This window comes from Nomascus leucogenys, chromosome 10 (genome assembly GCF_006542625.1).
Source record: "Nomascus leucogenys isolate Asia chromosome 10, Asia_NLE_v1, whole genome shotgun sequence".
Classification (NCBI taxonomy): domain Eukaryota; kingdom Metazoa; phylum Chordata; class Mammalia; order Primates; family Hylobatidae; genus Nomascus; species Nomascus leucogenys.
Window position 1 is genome coordinate 78,461,908 of NC_044390.1, and position 24,114 is coordinate 78,486,021.

The 24,114-nt window shown below is 49.0% G+C and overlaps 1 protein-coding gene across 4 annotated transcripts in view; it reads left to right on the forward strand.

Annotated features, from left to right (window-relative positions):
• CUX2 (cut like homeobox 2) overlaps nucleotides 1-23,822 on the forward strand; it is a 324,472-nt gene extending 300,650 nt beyond the window's left edge. For all 4 annotated transcript variants that reach the window (XM_030821389.1, XM_030821390.1, XM_030821392.1 and 1 more), the window contains 4 exons: nucleotides 7,794-8,063; nucleotides 11,652-11,840; nucleotides 14,945-15,218; nucleotides 20,795-23,822. In XM_030821389.1, the coding sequence (XP_030677249.1) occupies nucleotides 7,794-8,063; nucleotides 11,652-11,840; nucleotides 14,945-15,218; nucleotides 20,795-21,593 (1,532 nt within the window). In that variant the 3' untranslated portion in view covers nucleotides 21,594-23,822. The remainder of the gene's footprint in view (nucleotides 1-7,793; nucleotides 8,064-11,651; nucleotides 11,841-14,944; nucleotides 15,219-20,794) is intronic.
• The last annotated feature ends 292 nt before the right edge of the window (nucleotides 23,823-24,114 follow it).

Below are 24,114 nucleotides of genomic sequence, written 5' to 3' on the forward strand. Positions count from 1 at the left end.
AGTGAGCCGGGATGGCACCACTGCACTCCAGCCTGGGTGACAGAGTGACACTCTGTCTCAAACAAACAAACAAACAAACAAAATCACATAACGTAAAATGTACCTTTTAAACCATTTTTGAAGTGTACAATTCAGTGGATCTAATACATGCACAATGTGTGTGACCATCACCGCTATCTAATTCCAGAATATTCCCACCACCCCAAAAAGGAACCCCATACCCATCCAGCAGTCATTGCCCATCCTCCTTCCCCCCAGCTCCTGGAACTCTGCTTTCTTTCTGTCTGGATTTGCCTCATCTGAATGTTTCATATAGATGGAATCCTGTACTAGTTGGCCTTCTGTGGCTGGCTTCTTTCAGTTAACGTGTTTTCAAGGCTCATACAGGCTGTAGCATGCATCAGAATTTCCTTCCTTTTTTATGGCTAAATGATATTCCATTGTACGGATAGACCCCATTTTGGCTATTTTGAATAATGCTCCTATGAAAATTTGTGTACATATTTGTGTTTGAACCCCCATTTTCAGTTCTTTGAACATATATCTAGGAGTACAGTTGGCTAGATCATATGGTAACTCTGTGTTTAACTTACTGAGGAATTTCAAAGGGTTTCTATTTCTCCGGGTCCTTACCAACATGGGTTATCTCCCATTTGTTGACGCTAGCCATCCTGGTGGGTGTGTAAGTGGTATCTCACTGTAGTTTTTATTTGCATTTCCCTAATGTCTGATTGTTTTGGTTTTAGACTGTATTGTCATGGAAGGATTTGACCACAGGTAGGATAGAGGTAAGCAGAGAAGATGGAGAATGGTGTTCTTGTGGAAGGAACGGCACAGGCAGCAGCTAGGAGGTGGGACCATGCACGGCCTGGTATGGGATGTGAGTAGAGGTGGGGGGGGAGTCCCCTGCTCTCCCAGAATAGGAAGCCAAGGCTAGCTAGGCACAGTGCCTCACGCCTGTAGTCCCAGGACTTTGGGAGGCTAAGGCAGGCGGATCACTTGAGGTCAGGAGTTCGAGACCAGCCTGACCAACATGGTGAAACCCCTTCTCTACAAAATTACTAAAATACAAAAATTAGCTGGGTATGGTGGCAGGTGCCTGTAATCCCAGCTACTCAGGAGGCTGAGTTGTGAGGATTGCTTGAGCCTAGGAGGTCAAGGCTGCAGTGAACTGGAGTCAATGCATTCCAGTCTGGACAATAGAGCGAGACCCTGTCTCAAAAACAGTAATAATAATAATCAGGGAATCAGGCCTGGAGGTGGCTACTGTAGCTGCTGGCCCTAGAGAGAGAGTGGTGATGGCAGATCCACCCTCACAGCCTCTACTTGTTCATAACCCACTGGGCCTGGAAGTAAAAGGGTGTATCCATTGCCCACAAAGGCCTACAGTGTCTGGCTGTGGGGCTGGGTGTCAGGACCTGTCCAAGCTCCCCGTGTGTATACCGTGGCCACTGGGGCAGGCAGGGACCGGCACTGGAACCCTGACCATACCCGTTACTGAAGTTGAGCCAGATGCCATGGGAGGGTTATAAAGCACGCACTTATCCCCACGCCCACTGCCAAGCGCAGCCCCGGGTGTAATCAGCGCTACCTACCATGTCAGCATCAGTATTCCAGACCCTTCCATCCGAGGTTTCTCAGAATTCTCAAGCAGTCAAGGAAGCCCTGTCCTGTCCCCATACACAGTCCCTCTCTTCCCTCTGTCTCTCTCCTGGTCTCTGTCTCTCTCCTCCAATTTCTTTTGTGTGTGTGTGTGTGTGTGTGTGTGTGTGTGTGTGTGTGTGTGTGTCAGAGTCTCACTCTGTCGCCCAGGCTGGAGTGCAATGGTGTGATCTTGGCTCACTGTAACCTCCGGCTCCCGGGTTCAAGCAATTCTCCTGCCTCTGTCTCCCAAGTCGCTGGGATTACAGGTACCCAACTAATTTTTTGTATTTTTAAAAGAGACAGGTTTTGACATGTTGGCCAGGCTGGTCTTGAACTCCTGACCTCAGGTGATCCACCCACCTTGGCCTCCCAAAGTGCTGGGATTACAGGCATGAGCCACTGCATCCAGTCACCTCCAATGTCTTCTATTTTTCTTTCTCTGCATTTTTTGATTCACCTGTCTCTCTCTCTTTCTCTCTTTCTCTCTCTCTCTCTCTCCTCTCTCCCCACCCCACTCTCTCTCTCCCCTTGCCTCTCTCACCATCTCTCTCCCACTCTGTTTGCTCTGTCTCTTCCTCCCTGACCCTCCCTGTCCCTCCAGTGCTCTCTTTCCATCTCTCTTGCACCATCCCTATCTCTCCAGGAGAGAGAGATTTCCCAGGATCTAGAACTTTCTGTAGTGAAATAAGGAAAGTCCCGGGCAGACTGGGATGGGTTGGTCACTCTGCTCTCTCTCCTGTCCCCAGCTGCCCACAGCCCTGTCTGGCGCCCCACCCTCAAGCTCACCAAGGCAAGACGACCCCACCTCTCCCTATCATCGCCTCCCTCTCCAGATAACCCAGTTGTTCACATGTGACCCCCCCAGCCCTGTAATTAGCACACTCTTCCTGATAGAGATAATTTCTGAATCTTTCCATCACTTTGTCAGAAGCGATTCTCAGTCAGAGGAGTCAGCAAGGCGGGGTTCTGCCTGGGGGAGTGGGATTGGGGGGTGGCTGTGTTCTTTCCTGCCAGTCATCTCCATGTCATCCTGTTCGCTTCGCTTCTTGGCCCTCTAGGTTGGGATATGGGTGCAGACAGTTTTCCAAGAGGGAGACGCCTTCAAAGACCCTCAGTTTTTTGTGTTTTTTGTTTGTTTGTTTGTTTTTGAGGTGGAATCTCGCTCTTTCACCTAGGCTGGAGTGCAGTGGTGCAATCTCAGCTCACTGCAACCTCTGCCTCCCAGGTGCAACCAATTCTCCTGCCTCAGTCTCCAGAGTAACTGGGGCTACAGGTGTGTGCAAACACACCCGGCTAATTTTTTATGTTTTTAGTAGAGATGGGGTTTCACCATGTTGGCCAGGCTGGTCTCGAACTCCTGACCTCAGGTGATCCACCTGTGTTGGCCTTCCAAAGTGCAGGGATTACAGGCGTGAGCCACCATGCCCGGCCCAAAGACCGTCAATTTTCCAGCTGGCCCCAGCCCCTCTCCTGCTGCCAACAGTGGGCAGACACCTGGGACAGACTCACTTTCCCAGACTGGCCATCCCACACCAACATGGCATCAGTGCTGGCAACAGTGAGCCTGGGACATGCCCACATCAGCCTCAGCATCACACGGATGCTACCTGAATGGCCAGGATCAGCTCACTTGGGACAGGGGGCACAGTAGACTTCTTGAGACCCCACAGTCACAAAGGGCCGTGATGCTGCTGCTTGGAACTTGGGGGTTTCACCTTGCCTTCTTTAGGAGTACTCAGGGATCCTGGCTGACATTACTCCATAGGCATCTGCCCAGAGCCCCTGCCCCACCGCCAGGCTCTGGGGACTCACATGTGACTATCTTGTGGTGCTTGCCTTCAAGGGGCTCACAGTTGGTAGATGAGAGGACAGTGTTGGGCATAACCCAACCCCAGCTCAAGTCCTGACTGCCATTTATTGCTGTTTGATCTTGGACACGTTGCCTAACCTCTCTGAACCTCGGTTTCCTCACCCATAAAATGGGATGACATAGTACTTCCTCTTAGAGGTGTCATGAGGGTCACTTGAGATCATGAGCATTGGCCAGCCACAGTGACCCATGCCTGTAATCCCAACGCTTTGGGAGGCCGAGGCAAGAGGATCACTTGAGCCCAGAAGTTTGATACCAGCCTGGGCCACATAGTGAAACCCTATGTCTATTTAAAAATACATATATATATAAAGAGAGGGATCATAGGCATAAAGCACATAATAATACTACACTGGGCAGGTAGTAAGTACTCAATAAAGGGAATTTATTAGCGTCATCATCATTGTCATCAGTAACGAAGAGATCTGGCCCAAGCAAGAAATTATAGCAAACTGTGACAATATATACTCAAGGTGCTATTAGACCCCAAAAGTCTAATAGACCTCAGGGAAGGGACATTAAGGACTGGGTCTTGAGGAATGCATAGGAGTTCAAGATTAGAAGGAAAGTCCTCAGGATGGCAAGACCAGCCTGAGCAAAGACATAGGGGCTTAGAGAGGAGCCTAGATGTTTGTGAAGGGGAGTGAGGGAGATGCTGTAGCTCCAGTTGGGCGGGGTAGGCAGGGACAAGGGAGTTCAGAGCCTTAATCACCAAGACAAGGTGATAGACATTTCTTGCGCAAGGGGCAATGGGGAGCCATTGATGATTCTGGAGCATAGTAGTGGTCTGATCCGAGTGACCAACTCACCCACGACAGAGAAGGAAGGAACCCATCCTGGGCTCAGGATGTCTCTTCTGAAAGTAAAGCTGTTGCTTCCTTTTCTTCCAGCTGTCATACATTTTAATGATTATTTTAACAAGTTTCCAGCAGGTGGCAGTCGAATGCCTCAAGGAAGAGGCATCTTTTTCTAATTTGCTGGGATTAGGTGTGGCCAGTGCTGGGATTCCTAGACCCCACACCATGCTTGCCAACCCATTAGGGGTGCCTCCCTGGGGATGCCCCCACCTTTCCTGGTTTCTCAGGAGGCTCAGCTCACACTGGGACTCCCATGGGTGCCTCTAATGCTCCAGGAGGTGGGGGGGGGGGAGGTGGAGGTGGGCCCTTGCCCCACGTTATCTCATGGAGGTCTCTCGATGGCCCCAAGTAATATGTGTAATGCTACGTGTCTTACAGCCCCATTTAACAGATACAAGGACGGAGGCTTGGCAAAGTCATCCACTCGAGATCACAAGCCCCAGATATCTTTCAAATCGTTTTTCCAATATATATTCACACAAAATGTCTTTTGAAAAATGGGCCAGCATAGTAGTTCAAGCCTGTAATCCCAGTACTTTGGGGGGCTGAGGAGGGTGGATCACTTGAGGTGAAGAATTCAAGACCAGCCTGGCCAATATGGCAAAACCCCATCTCTACTAAAAATACAAAAGTTAGTCGGACATGGTGGTTCACGCTTATAATCCCAGCTATGGGGAAGGCTGAGGCAGGAGAATCACTTGAACCCAGGAGGCTAGGTTGCAGTGAGCCAAGATCATGCCACTGTACTCCAGCCTGGGCGACAGTGAGTGAGACTCCATCTCCAAAAAAAAGAAAAATGAAAAATGTAGTTTAAAAATCTATCTACCTTTTTTTTTTTTTTTTTGGAACAGAGTCTTGCTCTGTTGCCTAGGCTGGAGTGCAGTGGCGTGATCTCGGCTCACTGCAAGCTCCACCTCCCAGGTTCAAACGATTCTGCTGCCTCAGCCTCCCGAGTAGCTGGGATTACAGGCATGTGCCACCACGCCCAGCTAATTTTTGTAATTTTTAGTAGAGATGGGGTTTCACCGTTTGGCCAGGCTGTTCTCCAACTCCTGACCTTAGGTGATCTGCCCACTTTGGCCTCCCAAAGTGCTGGGATTAAGGGCATGAGCCACTGCGCCCGGCCCCAATCTAGCTTTTTAAATGTGGCATTGCACTATGGACATCTTTTCATTACATTTTCTTCCATTGCCTCGGAAGAGCCCACTGCAGGGATCCCCCATATTTTATTCAGCCAATCTCCTGTGGTTGAACTTGTAGATCATTGCTGACTTCTTTAGTTGTTGCCGTTTATTTAACTTTTCGTTTTGAGGTAACTTCTAATTTACAGAAGAATTGAAACAGTAGAACAGCAAACTCCCTGCACTGTACCCAGTTTGAACAGTTATTAATTTTGCCACAATCGTGCTCTTTCTCTGTCATTTGAGGAATTTGTTGACATCTTGTCCCTTTAACCCTAAATGCTTCAACAAGTGCTTTCCAAAAATAAGAAATTTTACAGTGGTAAAATACTGGCATGTATCCCACCATCTATATTCAGGTTTCTTCAGTTGTCCCAATAATATCCTTTATGTGCTATATAAATTTTTAGATACAATATATAAATCTTGGCCAGGAGCTGTGGCTCACGCCTGCAATCCCAGCACTTTGGGAGGCCAAGGCAGATAGATCACTTGAGGCCAGGAGTTTGAGACCAGCCTGGCCAACATGGTGGAACCCCATGTCTACTAAGAATACAAAAAACTAGCCGGGTGTGGTGGCATGCACCTATAATGCCAGTGACTTAGGAGGCTGAGGCACAAGAATCTCTTGAACCCGGAAGGTGGAGGTTGCAGTGAGCCGAGATCATGCCACTGCACTTCAGCCTGGGTGAAGTTTTTTAAGACAGAGTGAAACTCTTGTCTCAAAAAAGAAAAATGAGCCCGGCATGGTGATGCACACCTGTGATCCCAGCTACTTGGGAGGCTAAGGTGGAAGGATCACTTGAGCCCAGGAGGTCGAGGTTGCAGTGAGTTATCATAGAGCCACTGCACTCCATCCTGGGCAACACAGCAAGACCCTGTCTCAAAATGAATTAATTAAATAAAATATGTAAATTTCTTTTCCCTGTGCAGGATGAGATTCAAGATCACTTGTGTTTAGTTTTCATGTTTTGATTTGGACAGTTCTGCCTTTCTTTGTTTTCCAGTGTTGCCCTTTCTGAAGAGTAGAGGCTGTTATTTCCTGGACAGTCTGAGTTTGGTTGCCTGATGTTCCCTTGAAATCAGATTCGGGCTGTGTGCTTGGGGCTGGGAATATCACAGAAGTGATGCCATGTGCTTCTCAGGAGGCCCACGTTGCCGGACTTGTCCTGTGATTGGTGATAGTAACTTGGATCATTGGTTAAGATGGTGTCCACCAGTGCCTGTAATCCCAGCTAGTCAGGAGGCTGACACAGGAGAATCGCTTGAACCCAGGAAAGAGGTTGCAGTGAGCCGAGATTGCACCACTGCACTCCAGCCTGGGTGACAGAGAGAGTCCAACCAGGTCTCTCTACTGTAAAGTGGCTACTTTTCCCTTTGTAATTACTTTTTTTTTTTTTTTTTTTTTGAGACGGAGTCTCACTCTGTCGCCCAGGCTGGAGTGCAGTGGCGCTATCTCAGCTCACTGCAAGCTCCGCTTCCTGGGTTCACGCCATTCTCCTGCGTCAGCCTCCTGAGTAGCTGGGACTACAGGCGCCCGCCACCGCACCTGGCTAATTTTTTGTATTTTTAGTAGAGACGGGGTTTCACCGTGATCTCGCTCTCCTGACCTCGTGATCCGCCCGCCTCGGCCTCCGGAAGTGCTGGGATTACAGGCATGAGCGACCGTGCCCAGCTCCCTTTGTAATTACTAAGCATCGGCCAGGTGTGGTGGCTCATGTCTGTAATCCCAGCACTTTGGGAGGCCGAGGCAGGCGGATCATGAGGTCAGGAGATCGATACCATCCTGGCTAACATGGTGAAACCCCGTCTCTACTAAAAATATAAAAAATTAGCAGGGTGTAGTGGCGCATGCCTGTAGTCCCAGCTACTTGGGAGGCTGAGGCAGGAGAATCGCTTGAACCTGGGAGGCAGGGGTTGCAGTGAGCTGAGATCACACCACTGCACTCCAGCCTAGGCGACAGAGCGAGACTCCATCTTAAAAAAAAAAAGATAAAAATTATTGCTAAGCATCATGTGGGGAGATACTTGGAGACTTTGTAAAAATCCCAGTCCAGTCCTCATCAAACTTTCATCCACTAGTTTTAGCATCCAGGGTGGTCCCTACCTGAGCGATTATTACTACAGTGGTTGTAAAATGGGTGTTTGGCAACTCTTGGCTGTTAAGAAGCAAGCCTCCCGAAACTGGATGTGTCTGTGCCAGATTATAGTAACCGCCTTCTCTTTCTCTGTGGCCCACAGCCAGTCCCACAGAACCAAGGTCCTCACCATCCCCACCCCCCAGCCCCACAGAGCCTGAGAAGAGCTCCCAGGAGCCGTTGAGCCTGTCCCTGGAGAGCAGCAAGGAGAACCAGCAGCCAGAGGGCCGCTCCAGCTCCTCGTTGAGCGGGAAGATGTACTCAGGCAACCAGGCCCCAGGGGGCATCCAGGAGATCGTGGCCATGTCCCCCGAGCTGGACACGTACTCCATCACCAAGAGGGTGAAGGAGGTCCTCACAGACAACAATCTAGGTATGGAGCGGGTGGGAATTGGAGAGGCTGCCTCCCACCTGGGTTGGCTCCTACTTGCCTTGAAAAGGTGTCTGGAGCTGGGACCCAGTGGCTTATACCTATAATTCCAGTGCTTTGGGAGGCCAGGGAGGGAGGATCGCTTGAGGCCAGGAGTTTGAGGCCAACCTCGGCAGCATAGCAAGATCTCATATCTTAAAAAAGCTTTTTGAAATTAGCTGAAAACTCCATGCATACAAACTTCACACGTGTTGGTGCATGCCTGTAGTCCTAGCAACTCAGGAGCCTGAGGCAGGAGAATCCCGTGAGCCCAGGAGTTCAAGGCTGCAGTGAGCTATGATCATGCCACTGCATGCCAGCCTGGGCAACAGAGCAAGACCTTGTCTCTAAAATAAATTAACGGCTGGGCATGGTGGCTCACACCTGTAATCCCAGCATTTTGGGAGGCCCAGGCAGGTGGATCATCTGAGGTCAGCAGTTTGAGACCAGCCTGGCCAACATGGTGAAACCTCGTCTCTACTAAAAATACAAAAAAATTAACCGGGCGTGGTAGCACATGCCTGTAGTCCCAGCTACTTGGGAGGCTGAGGCAGGAGAATCGCTTGAACCTGGGAGGCAGGGGTTGCAGTGAGCCGAGATCACACCACTGCACTCCAGGCAGGGCGACAGAGCGAGACCTCGTCTCAAAAAAAAAATCAGTCAATCAGTAAAATAAAAAATAGGCCGGGCATGGTGCCTCACACCTGTAATCCCAGCACTTTGGAAGGCCAAGGTGGGCAGGTCACCTCAGGTCAGGAGTTCCAGATCAGCCTGGCCAACATGGTGAAACCCTGTCTCTACTAAAAATACAAAAATTAGCTGGGTGTGGTGGCATGCACTTGGAATCCCAGCAACTTGGGAGGCTGAGGAGAATCGTTTGAATCCAGGTGGTGGAGGTTGCGGTGAGCCGAGATTGCACCACTGCACTCCAGCCTGGGCAACAGAGTGAGACTCCATCTCCAAAAAAATTTTTAAAAAGCTTCCTAAAATTAGCTGCAAACTTCATGCATACAAACTTCACACATTGTGGTGAATGCCTCAGGAAGCTGAGGCAGCAGGACCGCATGAGCCCAGGAATTCAAGGCTGCAGTGAGCTATGATCATGCCATTGCACTCCAGCCTGGGCGACAGAGGAAGACCTTGTCTCTAAAAAAGTTAAATTAAAAAAAAAGAAAAAAAAGACGAAAGTGCCCACAGTGAGATCCCAGGGCACTGGAGTCAGCCCCAGGGCATCCAGGACCCTGTGTGAGGCATCTGGCTCTGACCTGGGTCTGGGATGGGACAAAGTGAATGCAGGTCTGAGAGGACCTGGAATTCTCAGCCCACGGCTTTAAAAACTTCCTTCCAGGAAGACGTGGAGAACCCCAATCACTGCGGAACTCCAGCTCAGTCATCACCCTGTGCTGAAGTCTTTGCCCTCTTGGGCCACAGTGGAAAAATCTCTTCTAGGGCTCTTCCCTTTTTGGGACACAAATTCCTCTGAGTCTTAAATGCAGGTGATGCCCCCCTCCCAGAGGGATGTACGCAAACCCCAACATTTTCACTACAATTTCTATTATAAAAATAAGACATATTCATTGTTTTAAAATACACCAAACAGTACAGAAAAAAAAAAATAAGTTACTAAAAAAGTAAATAAATCCCTCCCCACTGGCCTCTCAGACACTCCAGTGTTTTGTGTGTGTGTGTGTGTGTGTGTGTGTGTGTGTGTGTGTGTGTGTATTTTTTTAAGATAGAGTCTCCTGTCACCCAGGCCCCAGGATGGAGTGCAATGGTGAGATCTCAGCTCACTGCAACCTCCACCTCCCAGGTTCAAGCAATTCTCCTACCTCAGCCACCCTAGTAGCTGGGATTACAGGCATGAGCCACCACTCCTGGCTAATTTTTGTATTTTTAGTAGAGACGGGGTTTCACCATGCTGGCCAGACCTGTCACGAACTCTTGACCTCAAGTGATCCTCCCGCCTCATCCTCCCAAAGTGCAGGGGTTACAGGTGTGAGCCACCGTGCCCAGCCCACACTTCAGTTTTTTAATGTCTCTTTGACACTTTCTGAACACATGTAAGAACATATATACACTTAGTTTCCTCTCCTTTTTTTTCTGTATAGACAAAATGATACAAATATTGTGTTCCAACTTGCTTTTGAAAAATGAACACTAGGCTGGGTGTGGTGGCTCACACCTGTAATCTCAGCACTTTGGGAGGCCGAGGCAGGAGGATTGTTGGAGGTCATGAGTTCCAGACCAGCCTGGGCAACATGGCGAAACCCCATCTCTACAAAAAATAGAAAAATTAGCTGGGCATGGTGGTATGTGCCTATAGTCCCAGCCACTTGGGAGGATAAGGCAGGAGGATGGCTTGAGCCCAGGAGACAGAGGTTGCAAGGAGCCAAGATCACACCACTGCAGTCCATCCTGGGTGATAGAGCCAAACTTTGACCCCAAAAAAATGAAAAATAAAAATACAAAAATTAGCCAGGTGTGGTGGCTTAAGCCTGTGCTCTCAGCTACTTGGGAGGCTGAGGTGGGAGGATCACTTGAACCTGGGAGGCAGAGGTTATCGTGAGCTGAGATCACACCACTGCACTCCAGCCTGGGTGATAGAGTGAGACCCTGTCTCAAAAAAAAAAAAAAAAAAAGAAAAGAAAAGAAAAATGAACACTATTTTGTGGACACCCTTCCACGTTAGAATAATTCTATTACCCTCATTCTTTCTCACTGTTGGAAAGTGTTTCAGGCCATGGATGCACCACAGTTTTTTACCCGACTGATGGGCATTTTGGCTTTTTCCACTTTCCTGTTGCCTCTAAAAATAAGTCTGTGTGCATCTGTGTGACCTTGGGCAAATGCAGCTATCCCAGGCAGTGGAACTGCTTGCTCTGAAGCTGTGCACATTTAAAACTGGGATGGAATCTGTCAAATGGTGATACAAATTTGTGTGTATGATGTTGGCAGACAATTTCAGGGATCTCCTAGGAGTAAAGAACCTCTTAAGTTAAAAAAACACTTTTGGGCCAGGCCCAGTGGCTCACACCTGTAATTGCAGCACTTTGGGAGGCCAAGGCAGATGGATCACCTAAGGTCAGGAGCTTGAAACCAGCCTGGCCAACATGGGAAACCCCATCTCTACTAAAAATATAAAAATTAGCCAGGTGTAGTAGTACGTGCCTGTAATCCCAGCTACTCGGGAGGCTGAGGCAGGAGAATTGCTTGAACCTGGGAGACGGAGGCTGCAGTGAGCCAAGATCATGCCACTACACTCCAGCCTGGGCGATAGAGTGAAACTCTGTCTCAAAAAAAGAAAAGAAAAGAAAAAAAAAAGCTCTTTTGTTGGTTGCTGCCTCGTCCTGCCCCCAAATCTCTTTTACAAACAGACCTCCTTCTGCTTCACATCAGGTGTGGGTCCTCTGCCATCTCTGGCCCTCCCTTCTGAGTCAGTGGAGATAGCCTCGAGGCTCTCACCTGTGTCTCTGGCCTGTTCCATGTCTCTCCTGGGAGGAGGCTTCTCTGCCCAGCCTGGGGTAACAGATTGCTCCCCTCCCCTATCCTCAGGGCAGCGGCTGTTTGGGGAAAGCATCCTGGGTCTGACACAGGGCTCCGTGTCTGACCTGCTGTCCCGGCCCAAACCCTGGCACAAGCTGAGCCTGAAGGGGCGGGAGCCTTTTGTCCGCATGCAGCTGTGGCTTAATGACCCCCATAACGTGGAGAAGCTGAGGGATATGAAGAAGCTGGAGAAGAAAGGTAAGACTTGGGCAGGAGATGGGCCCCAGCACTGGGTCTCAGATTTTCCCCAGAACCATATCTAGCTGTAACCCACATAAACCCAGGGCCCCCATGGTCCAGTCTCAGGCTGGTATGGGACTGCATGAAATAGCAACCTTGAAAAACAATGTAACAATGTAATTGAAAGCAGTGAAGATATTTACAGCCTGTCGCAGTGGCAGGGCATGGGTAGTCCTGGCTGCTTGGGAGGCTAAGGCAGGAGGATCATTCAAGGCTGCAATGTGCTATGATCAAAGCTATGAATAGCCACTGCGCTCCAGCCTGCGCAGTGCAGTAAGACCCCATCTCCAATTTTTTAAAAAATTTGTAAATATTTACTACTTCTCCCACGAAAAGCCAATACTCTGCCAGGTGCAGTGGCTCACGCCTGTAATCTCAGCACCTTGGGAGGCTGAGACGGGCAGATCACCTGAGGTCGGGAGTTCAAGACCAATTTGGCCAATATGGCAAAACCCTGTCTCTACTAAAAATACAAAAATTAGCTGGGCATGGTGGCGCACACCTGTAATCGCAGCTACTTGGGAGGCTGAGGCAGGAGAATCACTTGAACCCAGGAGCTGGAGGTTGCGGTGAGCTGAGATCGCGCCACTGCACTCCACCCTGGGCGACAGAGCGACTCCGTCTCAAAAAAAAAAAAGAAACAAAAGGAAACCTAACACCCCATCTCTTGGTGTCCTTTCACACCTCTGAAGCTACACCAAAGCCAGCCCCAACTGTCTATTTCCCAAAACTCTGTACCTCCCTCCCTCCTCTGCTTCAACTCCCTGTTTTGTAGATCAGCCCTTGGCCCATTACCCAGATTCTACATAACAAAGGACAGGACCAGCAAACAGGAATCCTCTCTTGTAGGGCTGGGCAAGGAGATTGCAAGTTCTCACATTGTCTGACATCATATCCTGATAAGATAAGCTGGCATTGTCTACAGCCATACCACCCTGAACACTGATCTCAGAGGCTAAGCTGGGTCAGGCCTGGTTAGTATTTGGATGGAAGATAAGCGGCATTGAGCTGGGCACCCAGTCTCATGCTATGCATCAAGGATTCCTCTATATTTCCAAAGGTTCAAAGTCCATTGGAAGATAAGATAGGAGCAGTTGAAGTTGCCATCCAGGGCATGAGGGCAGGTCGTGTGATGACCCAGGGACACACCAGGCTGTGGAGAGCACCTAGGGCTGGGCCATCATCATCAGACAATGTTGTGGTTGAGAACTTAACCTTCTACCTCCTTGCCCTGTGACAACCTCAAGCTAGTTACTTCCTCTCTCTGTGCTTCCTTCTATTTCTGAAAATAAGAGAGCAGCCTGGCCAACATGGTGAAACCCCATCTGTACTAAAAATACAAAAATTAGCCGGGCATGGCAATGCATGCCTGTAATCCTAGCTACCTGGGAGGCTGAAGTAGGAGAATCGTTTGAACCTGGGAGATGGAGGTTGCAGTGAGCCAAGAGGATTGTGCCACTGCACTCCAACCTGGGCAACAGAGCGAGACTCCATCTAAAAAAAAAATGCATTTTCAGAGCCACAAAGCATTGCTTTGAGGATTAAGTAAGACGCTCATACCTTACTTCTTTTATTCTGAAGTGGGCTTTTTTCTCCCCAACATCTTCATGATTTGGGGTCAAGATGCACCATGCAGTCAGTAAGTCATTTAAATTAGTGTCCCTACCTATTGCCCACCAAAGGCTGTTCAGAAATTGAGGGATGCTTCTGACAATCTAGAGGATATTTTAGGCTAGGTGTGGTGGCTCATACCTGTAATCTCAGCACTTTGGAAGGCCAAGGTGGGAGGATTGCTTGAGGCCAAGAGTTTGAGACCAGCCTGGGCAACAGAGCGAGACTCTAACTCTGTGTAAAAAATAAAGTTTCCTCTTCAAAGACTTTCCTCCCCATTTAATTAGGAATAAATAGTAACTTCTCTTAGAAGCAAAATGTATTCAAAGACCTGTGCTAACATTCTTAAATACCCGCTAGCTGTGATAAAGACATCAACGTACTTTATGTTCTTAGCTCCCAAAATTTAGCCTAAATATTTGCCCTGGCATGCTTATACTGGTCCAAGCCTGTTCCTCTTCCTTATTTAAAGGTGTTTTTACCTTTCTCAACTTTTTCCACAAGTTACTTCCTCCTTCCTTTGTTCTCCTCTGCCTTTCCCTCTTTTAAAAAGTTCTAAGTTGCTAGCCAGTCAGGACAAATACAGCATGTGAGGTCCTGTTCCAGCCAGTGGAAACCGGACACAGCAGTAGGGTGGATGCATCAGGTTATAAATGACCCTGTCTCCTTTGTTTGGTGTACTCTCGTGACAAAACTGCTGGCGAGTGTACCCTTTCTGCAGAAAGTATAAAAATGGCCTCACTGAGTAAATTAATGTTCAAGTGCTATTTCTTTACGGCACCAGGGAACAAGCATTTCAAACACTCTAGAAAACAATGAGCCAGGCATGGTGGCCTGTACCTGTAGTCCCACCTACTCAGGAGGCTGAGGCAGGAGGATCACTTGAGCCCAGGAGTTCAAGCTTGCAGTGACTTGTGATTGTGCCACTGCATTCCAGCCTGGGTAACAGAGAGAGACCCCATCTCTACAAAAAAAGATAAAAATTAGCCAGGGGTGGTGGTTCACACCTGTAATCCTAGCTACTTGGGAGGCTGAGGCAGGAGGATTGCCTGAGCCTACTTGGTTGAAGCTACAGTGAGCCATGACTGCACCCCTGTACTCCAGCCTGGGTGACAGAGTGAGACCCTGTCTGTACAAAAACAGAGAGAATACCTTAGAGCACCCTGTTTTGAGTGCTTCCTATGTGTGAGGAATGCTCCTGAGTCTTCGCTCGTGCCAGGGCTCCCGGGCTGGCAAGGTCAGGCTAGCATCTTGTGGCATGGGATTGGGGGTTGGGAGATGCAGAAGGAGAGTGAGGAGGGAGAAAGGCTCGGGGGTGGGCCTCTAAGCTTAGGGCATGATGGCCTCCGAGTGGGCCTGACGGATGCACTCCCACCGTGGAACTCCTGCTGGCCAGGAACTGATGGGGTGGGGACACCACCTCTCAGCCCTCCCTCTCTCCCTGGCTCCAGCCTACCTGAAACGTCGCTATGGCCTCATCAGCACTGGCTCAGACAGTGAGTCCCCGGCCACCCGCTCAGAGTGCCCCAGCCCCTGCCTGCAGCCCCAGGACCTGAGCCTCCTACAGATCAAGAAGCCCCGGGTGGTGCTGGCACCTGAGGAGAAGGAGGCGCTGCGGAAGGCCTATCAGCTGGAACCCTACCCCTCACAGCAGACCATCGAGCTCCTCTCCTTCCAGCTCAACCTCAAGACCAACACCGTCATCAACTGGTTCCACAACTACAGGTGGGACTATGGGGGCGTGCCCACAGGCGGGTGGCAGAACCCAGGTGGGACCCTTCCCCATCCCAGGGCCTGGAGGGAGCCCCACATGGCCTCTGGGAGATGGGAGACCCCATCACATAGGCACTCAGATATAGAACACAGGGCCAGGTGCAGTGGTTCATGCCTGTAATCCCAGCACTTTGGGAGGCCAAGGTGGGAGGACCACTTGAGCCCAGAAGTTTGAGACCAGCCCTGGCAACATAGGGAGACCTCGTCCCTACAAAAAAAAAAACTACAAAAATTAGTTGTGTGCAGTGGCATACACCTGTAGTCCCAGCTAGTTGGCAGGCCGAAGTGAGAGGATCACTTAAGCCCAGGAGGCAGAGGCCGCAGTGAGCTACCATCACACCACTGCACTCCAGCCTGGGTGACAGAGCCAGGGCGACAGACCCTGTCTCAAAAACAAGAAAAAGGAGGCTGAGGCGGGCGGATCATGTAAGGTCAGGAGTTCGAGACCAGCCTGGCCAACATGGTGAAACCCTGTCTCTATTAAAAATTAAAAAATTAGCCCAGCGTGGTGGCGCGCACCTGTAATTCCAGCTACCCAGGAGGCTGAGGTAGGAGAATTGCTTGAACGCAGGAGGTGGAGGTTGCAGTGAGCCAAGATCATACCACTGCACTCCAGCCTGGGCGACAGAGCAAGACTCCATCTCAAAAAAAAAAAAAAAGATTTAAAACAGGCAAATGTGGAAGAAATCCCAGCTCCATCACTTTCGGCTGTGGAGCCTTCTTCACTTCCCTGAGCCTCAGTCTTCTAACCTATAAAATGGGGTGGACAGTAGCAGGATCTATTTCATAGAGTTGCACAGAGGATTTGATAGACTAGCATAGTTACATAAAATACCTAGCGTGTAGGCCAAGCGTGGTGGCTCACACCTGTAATCCCAGCACTTTGGGAGGCCGAAGTGGGCAGATCACCTAAGGTCAGGAGTTCGAGACCAGCCTGGGAAACATGATGAAACCCCATCTCTTTGAAACATACAAAAATTAGCTGACGTGGTGGCGCATGCCTATAGTCTCAACTACTTGGGAGGCTGAGGTAGGAGAATCATTTGAACCCAGGAGGTGGAGGTTGCAGTGAGCCGAGATTGCGCCACTGTACTCCAGCCTGGGCAACAGAGTGAGACTATCTCAAAAAAAAAAAAAAAAAATACCCAGCACATGGTATGTGGTAGGTATTGATATGATTGTTGTCATTATTTTTATTATTATTTCACCCTGTTTGCCCTGCGTCTGCCTCAAAGAAGGGACAGGGAAGGGTATTTGGGTGTACAGGCCTGAGGAACCCCGACTATTCACTGAGCCTCAGGTTGGATTCCTGATTTGGGGCTCCTGGCCCCTCCTACCCCTGAAACCAAAAGAAACCCCCCTGGTATCCTCTTCAGGCTCCACCACCTCGGAGAGTGAGTGATTCCTACTTCACTGGCTGCTTCTTTCCATAGTTCTTCCCACTCTTGACTCCCTGGTCTCACAAGTCACTGGCCTGAAGTAGGTTGAGCTTCCTAGGAGTTTAGTCCCAGGGCTGGCTCTGAGGAGACCCCTGTAAAGAACACTTGATGGGGGGATTTCAGGGACCATCTCTGAGGAACACCCCCTGCCCCGCCCCTGCCAAGCTTCCTGAGCAGGAAAAGTCTCTGGTGCCCACATGGTACCAGAGAAGAAAATCCACTCATCCATTCCGGGGGAGAGAATGTCTCTTGATCTCCAAGGAATCAAGGAAAGAGGAGATTGGTGGGAGGAGCAACTTAGCATCTCCTCTCTCCTGGGCACCAGGGTCCCATAGACCTGAGTCCATACCCTCTCTCAGTCCCCAATCCCTCCACAAGTCATTTTACTTCTCCAAGTCTCACCCTTATTTTACAGATGAGGACCCTGATACCTATCCCACAATGCTTGATTGTAGATCAAATGAAATAACTCTGGGTATAAACGCATTATAAAATACGGTTTTGGCCGGGCGCAGTGGCTCACACCTGTAATCGCAGCACTTTGGGAGGCCAAGGCAGGCGGATCACCTGAGGTCAGGAGATCGAGACCACGGTGAAACCCCGTCTCTACTAAAAATACAAAAAAATTAGCCAGGTGTGGTGGCGGGCACCTGTAGTCCCAGCTACTCGGAGGGGCTGAGGCAGGAGAATGGCGTGAACCCAGGAGGCGGAGCTTGCAGTGAGCCGAGATCGCGCCACTGCACTCCAGCCTGGGCGACAGAGTGAGACTCCGTCTCAAAAAAAAAAAAAAAGTTAGCCAGGCAGGAGCCTGTCATTCCAGCTACTCAGGAGGCTCGGTCACGAAAATCACTTGAACCCAGGAGGTGGAGGTTGCTTTGAGCCGAGATCACACCACTGCACTCCAGCCTGGGTGACAGAGCGAGACTCTGTCTCAAACAAATAAATAAATAAAATAAAATATGGTTTATCTTCTGGCTCAGAGCAGAGCCTGCCAAATAACAAATGATATAGGTCCTTAAAGCCTGCTCATTTCCTTCCCTCCCTGGGGGATATGGGGACATCTTCTCTCTGATTGCCCACAGGAACTATGCACTCCATTATTATCAAACATATTCATTCAACAAACGTTTCTAATGTATGCATAGTGAACCAATCCCCGCCCTTAAGGATCTTACGGTCATAAAACAGAACATTTCACTATAATCTAATAAATGCTGTGAAACAGGAAGGAACAAGGGGCCAAGGGAAAAGGGAATTCTGCCTGGGGAGGACTTTACAGAAGTGGTATTTGAGATGGGTTTTGAGGGATGAATAGGAGTTTGCACAAAGAAGAAGAGAGAATTCCACCCTCAAAAGAACTCTCAAAGGGTTATAATTACAGAAGAACACATTATTTCATTTGGTAAATGTTTACTGAGCATCTACTCTGTACCAGACACCACAGAAAACAAGACAAAGTCCCTCCCCTTCGAAGCTCTTCCCATTGGAGGGAGCTGAGGGAGGTGGAGGAGAGCTCTGGAAGGTGGGCAAGGTCACCTTTGTGGAGGGATTGGGGACTGAGAGATGGTATGGACTAGGTGACCCCTCACAGTTCCTCCAGGCCCAGGATCCTGGGACGGGGCCCCACAGAACCTGAGCAGGGAGGCAGGGGCAAGAAAATATAAGCCAGACTGCTGGGTTCAGAGCCTTGCGACCATGTCAGTTCCTGTGCCCTCTCAGCCTGGTCTCCTTTATCAATGCAAATCAGACTAGTGTATCATTATGAGATTATTATATTAGGTTGGTGCAAAAGTAATTGCAGTTTTTGCCACTTTTATTTCTGTTTTTGTTTAGTAGAGACAGGGTTTTGCCATGTTGGCCAGGGTAGTCTAGAACTCCTGACCTCAAGTGATCCGCCTGCCTTGGCCTCCCAAAGTGCTGGTATTACAGGCGTGAGCCACCGCGCCCAGCTGGTTTTTGCCATTTTTTAAAAAATGTTTCTTGATCCATTTTAAAGGATTTGCCATTTTTTAAAAAAATGGTTTGGCCGTTTAAAAATAAGTCACAAAAGGCCAGGCGCAGTGACTCAGGCCTGTAATCCCAGCACTTTGGGAGGCCGAGGCAGGCAGATCACGAAGTCAAGAGATCAAGACCATCCTGGCCAACATGGTGAAACCCCGTCTCTACTAAAAATACAAAAATTAGCGTGGTGACGTGTGCTTGTAGTCCCAGCTACTTGGGAGGCTGAGTCAGGAGAATCGCTTGAACCCGGGAGGCGGAGGTTGCAGTGAGCTGAGATCATGCCCCCACTGCACTCCAGCCTGGTGACAAAGTGAGACTCCATCTCAAAAAAAAAAAAAAAAAAAAAAAAAGTCACACAAAAAAGAAAAAAAAGGCAGAAAATGCAATTACTTTTGCACCAACTTAACAGAAAATGAAATAAACAGGCTGGGTGCGGTGGCTTACACCTGTAATCCTAACACTTTGGGAGGCCGAGGCTGGTGGATTTCTTGAGGTCAGGAGTTCAAAACCAGCCTGACCAACATGGTGAAACCCCGTCTCTACTAAAGATACAAAAATTAGCCTGGCATGATGGCACCTACCTGTAATCCCAGTTGCTCAGGAGGCTGAGGCAGTAGAATCACTTGAACCCGGGAGGCAGAGGTTGCAGTGAGCCGCGATTGCACCACTGCACTCCAGCCTGGGCAACAGAGTGAGACTCCATCTCAAAAAAAAAAAAAAAAAAAAAAAAAAAAAAACGCAAAAAGTGCTTAACCTAGTGCCCAACACATGATAAACGCCTATTATTATTATATTTGTAACTATATGGTTGCTAATAATCTATATTAGTGTACTTTATTGTTAACATAAATGGCCAGGGAGCCACAGCATTGAAGGTGCTGAGGAAAGAGAAACCCCTGTTGCTCTATGACCTTGGACAAATTACTTAAAATTTCTTGACTTCATTTGCTGTAAGAAAATAATTGGGTCCAGGCCCAGTGGCTCAAGCCTGTAATCCCAGCACTTGGGGAGGACAAGGTGGGTGGATCACCTGAGGTCAGGAGTTCAAGCCAGCCTGGCCAACATAGCAAAACCCTGTCTCTACTAAAATACAAAAATTAGCCAGGCATTGTGGCACGTGCCTATAATCCCAGCTACTCAGGAGGCTGAGGCAGGAGAATTGCTTGAACCCAGGAGGCAGAGGTTGCAGTGAGCCGAGATCGCACCACTGCACTCCAGCCTGGGTGACAGAGTGAGACTCTGTCTCAAAAAAAAGAGATAAAATTAATCATAGGCCGGGCGCGGTGGCTCACGCTTGTAATCCCAGCACTTTGGGAGGCCGAGGCGGGCGGATCACGAGGTCAGGAGATCGAGACCACGGTGAAACCCCGTCTCTACTAAAAATACAAAAAAAAATTAGCCGGGCGTGGTGGCGGGTGCCTGTAGTCCCAGCTACTCGGAGAGGCTGAGGCAGGAGAATGGCGTGAACCCGGGAGGCGGACGAGTTTGCAGTGAGCCGAGATCGCGCCACTGCACTCCAGCCTGGGTGAAAGAGCAAGACTCCGTCTCAAAAAAAAAAAAAAAAAAAAAAAAAAAAAAAAAAAAAAAAAAAAAAAAAATTAATCATAATCATTTATTAGATTTAGCCCAATATAAACATTATTAATGAGACCTTTCACTTTGTTTTGTATTAAGCCTAAGAACCGGTGTGTATTGTACCCTTACAGCACATGTCAATGTGGACTAGCCTCATGTCAAGCACTCAAGAGCCATGTATGGCCAGTAACTGCTGTGTTGGCCAGCACAGGTCTAGATCATGAGCTTTGGGATTCAGTAGTCATGAGTTCAGGTCTCGATTCTGCCACTTACTAGCTATGTGACCTGGGACAAGTCACTTAACATCTCTGAGCCTCGTTTCCTGTGAAGATAATAATAGCACCCACCTTGTGGTGTTGTTGAGAAGACTTAATAAGATGGTGCAAGTATGGAGGCTTAGTGCCTAGAGAGCCCCAGGGCAGTGGGTGGGATCAAAATGCCACGTATGCAGACGGAGTCCAGGGTTTGGGGGTCCCCTGTCCAGCCCCAGGCTCACCGCCGTCTCTGCCCCAGGTCCCGGATGCGCCGGGAGATGTTGGTGGAGGGGACCCAGGATGAGCCAGACCTTGATCCAAGTGGGGGTCCTGGAATCCTGCCACCAGGCCACTCCCACCCGGACCCCACCCCGCAGAGCCCTGACTCTGAGACTGAGGACCAGAAGCCAACCGTGAAGGAACTGGAGCTTCAGGAGGGCCCTGAGGAGAACACCACACCCCTGACCACCCGGGACAAGGCCCAAGTGAGGATCAAGCAGGAACAGACGGAGGAGGACGCCGAGGAAGAAGCAGGCAGCCAGCCCCAGGACTTAGGGGAGCCGGACAAAGGCCAAGGTCCCCCCAAAGAGGAGCATCCTGATCCTCCGGGTAATGACGGACTCCCAAAAGTGGCTCCTGGGCCCCTCCTTCCAGGTGGATCCACCACAGACTGTCCCTCACTTCATCCCCACCAGGAGAGTGAGGCCGGGGAGCGGCTTCACCCGGACCCTTTAAGTTTTAAGTCAGCCTCAGAGTCCTCACGCTGCAGCCTGGAGGTGTCACTGAACTCGCCCTCAGCCGCTTCCTCACCAGGCCTCATGATGTCTGTGTCACCTGTCCCCTCCTCCTCAGCTCCCATCTCTCCATCCCCACCTGGCGCCCCTGCCAAAGTGCCGAGTGCCAGCCCCACTGCCGACATGGCTGGAGCCTTGCACCCCAGTGCCAAGGTGAACCCCAACTTGCAGCGGCGGCACGAGAAGATGGCCAATCTGAACAGCATCATTTACCGACTAGAACGGGCTGCCAATCGGGAGGAGGCCCTGGAGTGGGAGTTCTGAAGGCTGGGTGAGGGGGCAAGGGACATACCCTGGTAACTACCTTCCTTCTCGCACTCTCCTCAACAGGGTGGGGTAAGGGAGGGAGGAACTCAACCATCAAAATGTGGACAGCAATGTTATGCCGTTTACGTTTTTTGTTGTAATCCTAGTTCTATGAAGTTGTGTGAGCAGGTGGGTCAAATGCCATTGCCTCCACTTTTCTGCACCCCCCTGCCCCTCTTCACCCTGACCCCTCTGCAGGAGGCAGAAGCAAAGTGGCACCACATATTCACCTGAAAGCTCCAAACTCTTTTAGAAAAATAAATAAATATTTATAGACCTCTTTTAGATATTTTAATAAAGGATCCTTTGGAATTTATCCCAGCTGATGCTGTTTTGATATTACAGAGAGTTATAAAATCAGGATGCTGTCACAACTGTTGCGAAGTATACACTGAAGTTGTGTCGTTTTTGCCACTAGATGAGATTAAAAGAAGACAATTATTCAAAGCCATCACAAAACACTATAAGACTGACCAAAATTTAGATAACCTTTGAACCACGATTTTTTTCCACATCTGTCTGTGAGACACAGCGCATTGCTACTGCCCTTCCAGAAACTGTGCTAAAAAGAGAAAGTCCAAAAGACTCTAAATGAAAACCTCGATGCCGTTGAGGATGTGTTTCATTCTGGTGGTCTGTTTTGCAAGCTTGATAACAGAATGTCCGTGCCATTGTAAATGTTGTAGAGATGTGGGCTGTGGCCCAACCGTCCTATACGAGACGTAGCATGGTACAGAACAAACTGCTTACACAGGTCTCACTAGTTAGAAACCTGTGGGCCATGGAGGTCAGACATCCATCTTGTCCATCTATAGGCAAGAAGTGTTTCCAGATCCTTTGGAAAGGTGGGCATGGGGCAGGTGCTTGGAGGGTGGCATTTGAGCCAGAGCGACCCCATTTCCCATGTGAACCATAGGCACAACCCAGGAAGTTTCCCCACTTGTAGGAGTGTGGGTATTCCAGAGCAAGACTGTGGCCGCCATCTTCCCCTCTTGGTGTTTTCCAAAAGTGACAGTGTTGGTCATCCCATGACCACTGAAGCTTAGTAACCAGCGCCAAAAAGTAGATTCATCAAACTAGAGACCCCAGCTCCCCTTCTCGCCATCTTCTTTCTCAAGTTGACCGTGGTGCTGTTTCTGGAAGGCATCTGCAACTCCAAGTCCATGCAGAACTCTGGAAGGCCAAGTTCATCACAGCATGTTCACCATATCCCAGCCTCCAAATCTACCCTCCTACCTTCCAGCGCATGACCTGTTGGGGAGCAGAGACTCAACCCCCAACTCAGAGGAGCCCTTCCTCCAGCATCTTTGGCATGGTTTCTAGGGTGAGAGTTCCCAATTTGGATGGAACGGCCACCATATCGGTTATTGAATCTCTCTCCCTTGTTTTTATGACGTTTCTTTTTTCAAACTGTCCATGGGAAGGCTGAATTGGGTGACTCCAATTCAGTGAAGATGAGAAGGTGAATATAATCAATGCTGATGCAATGCCAGCGGGTGAGATGGCCAATGGAGGTTTCAAAGATGCAGCTAGCATTTTGAAACCATATGGGCAAAACCCGGCAACCAGAAGGGGACAGATAAGGACCGTTCCAGAAATCCCAACTCTCACACCCAGCCCAGGCTGCAGTCTCCACACCAAACAATCAACAAAACACAAACCCTGAAGGAAGACCTTTTCCATACACCCAGGCTATGCATTGAAGAGTTTTCCACTGTATACATTTTTATCCAGATGAAGGTATTTTTATATTTTGACAATAGGAAACAGTGACCAATTTTCAGAGTAATCAAATCTGGAACAAATGAAACATCTCCTTTTAGCCACCACCACCCTGTTGCAATTAAGACAACCATGGGGGAACACACCACTTTTTACTGTTGAAACCAACACAACGTTGAAATCCAGGCTTATACGCAGACTCCGATTCCTAGAGAACTAAATTTGGCTTTAGTGTGACGGGATTTGATTAAGCACTTAGTATAGTCTTTTGAACATGGAAATCCTGTTGTACTTAAAGCTAGTGGACCCGTGAACAACTTTGTCAGGTTCACGTCCTATAACGGTTAAAAAAAACGCACACACATACACAAACCGTTTCTATGAGAGATTGATGAACTTTGTTTAAAATTTTAAAAAGGGAACACGTTCTGTAAACACGTCGCTAAATACAGAATTGTATAATAATTCTGGGTGTCTTGCTTCTTTGTTCTGGGGCTAGGAGTACAAACTGGAGGTCAGATCTGGCCCTCAGAGATGTTTTACAAAATGGTATTTTTTAAAACTAGTTTTTAAGGCACAATGGCTCACACCTATAATCCCAGTGCTTTGGGAGGATTGTCTGAGCCCAGGAATTTGAGGCTGCAGTGAGCTATGATTGCCACTGCACTCCAGCATAGACAACAGAGAGAGACCCTGTCTCTAAAAAAAAAAAAAAAAATTTAAGCCTGGTTTCTAAATTGCCAACATTGACTGGGCA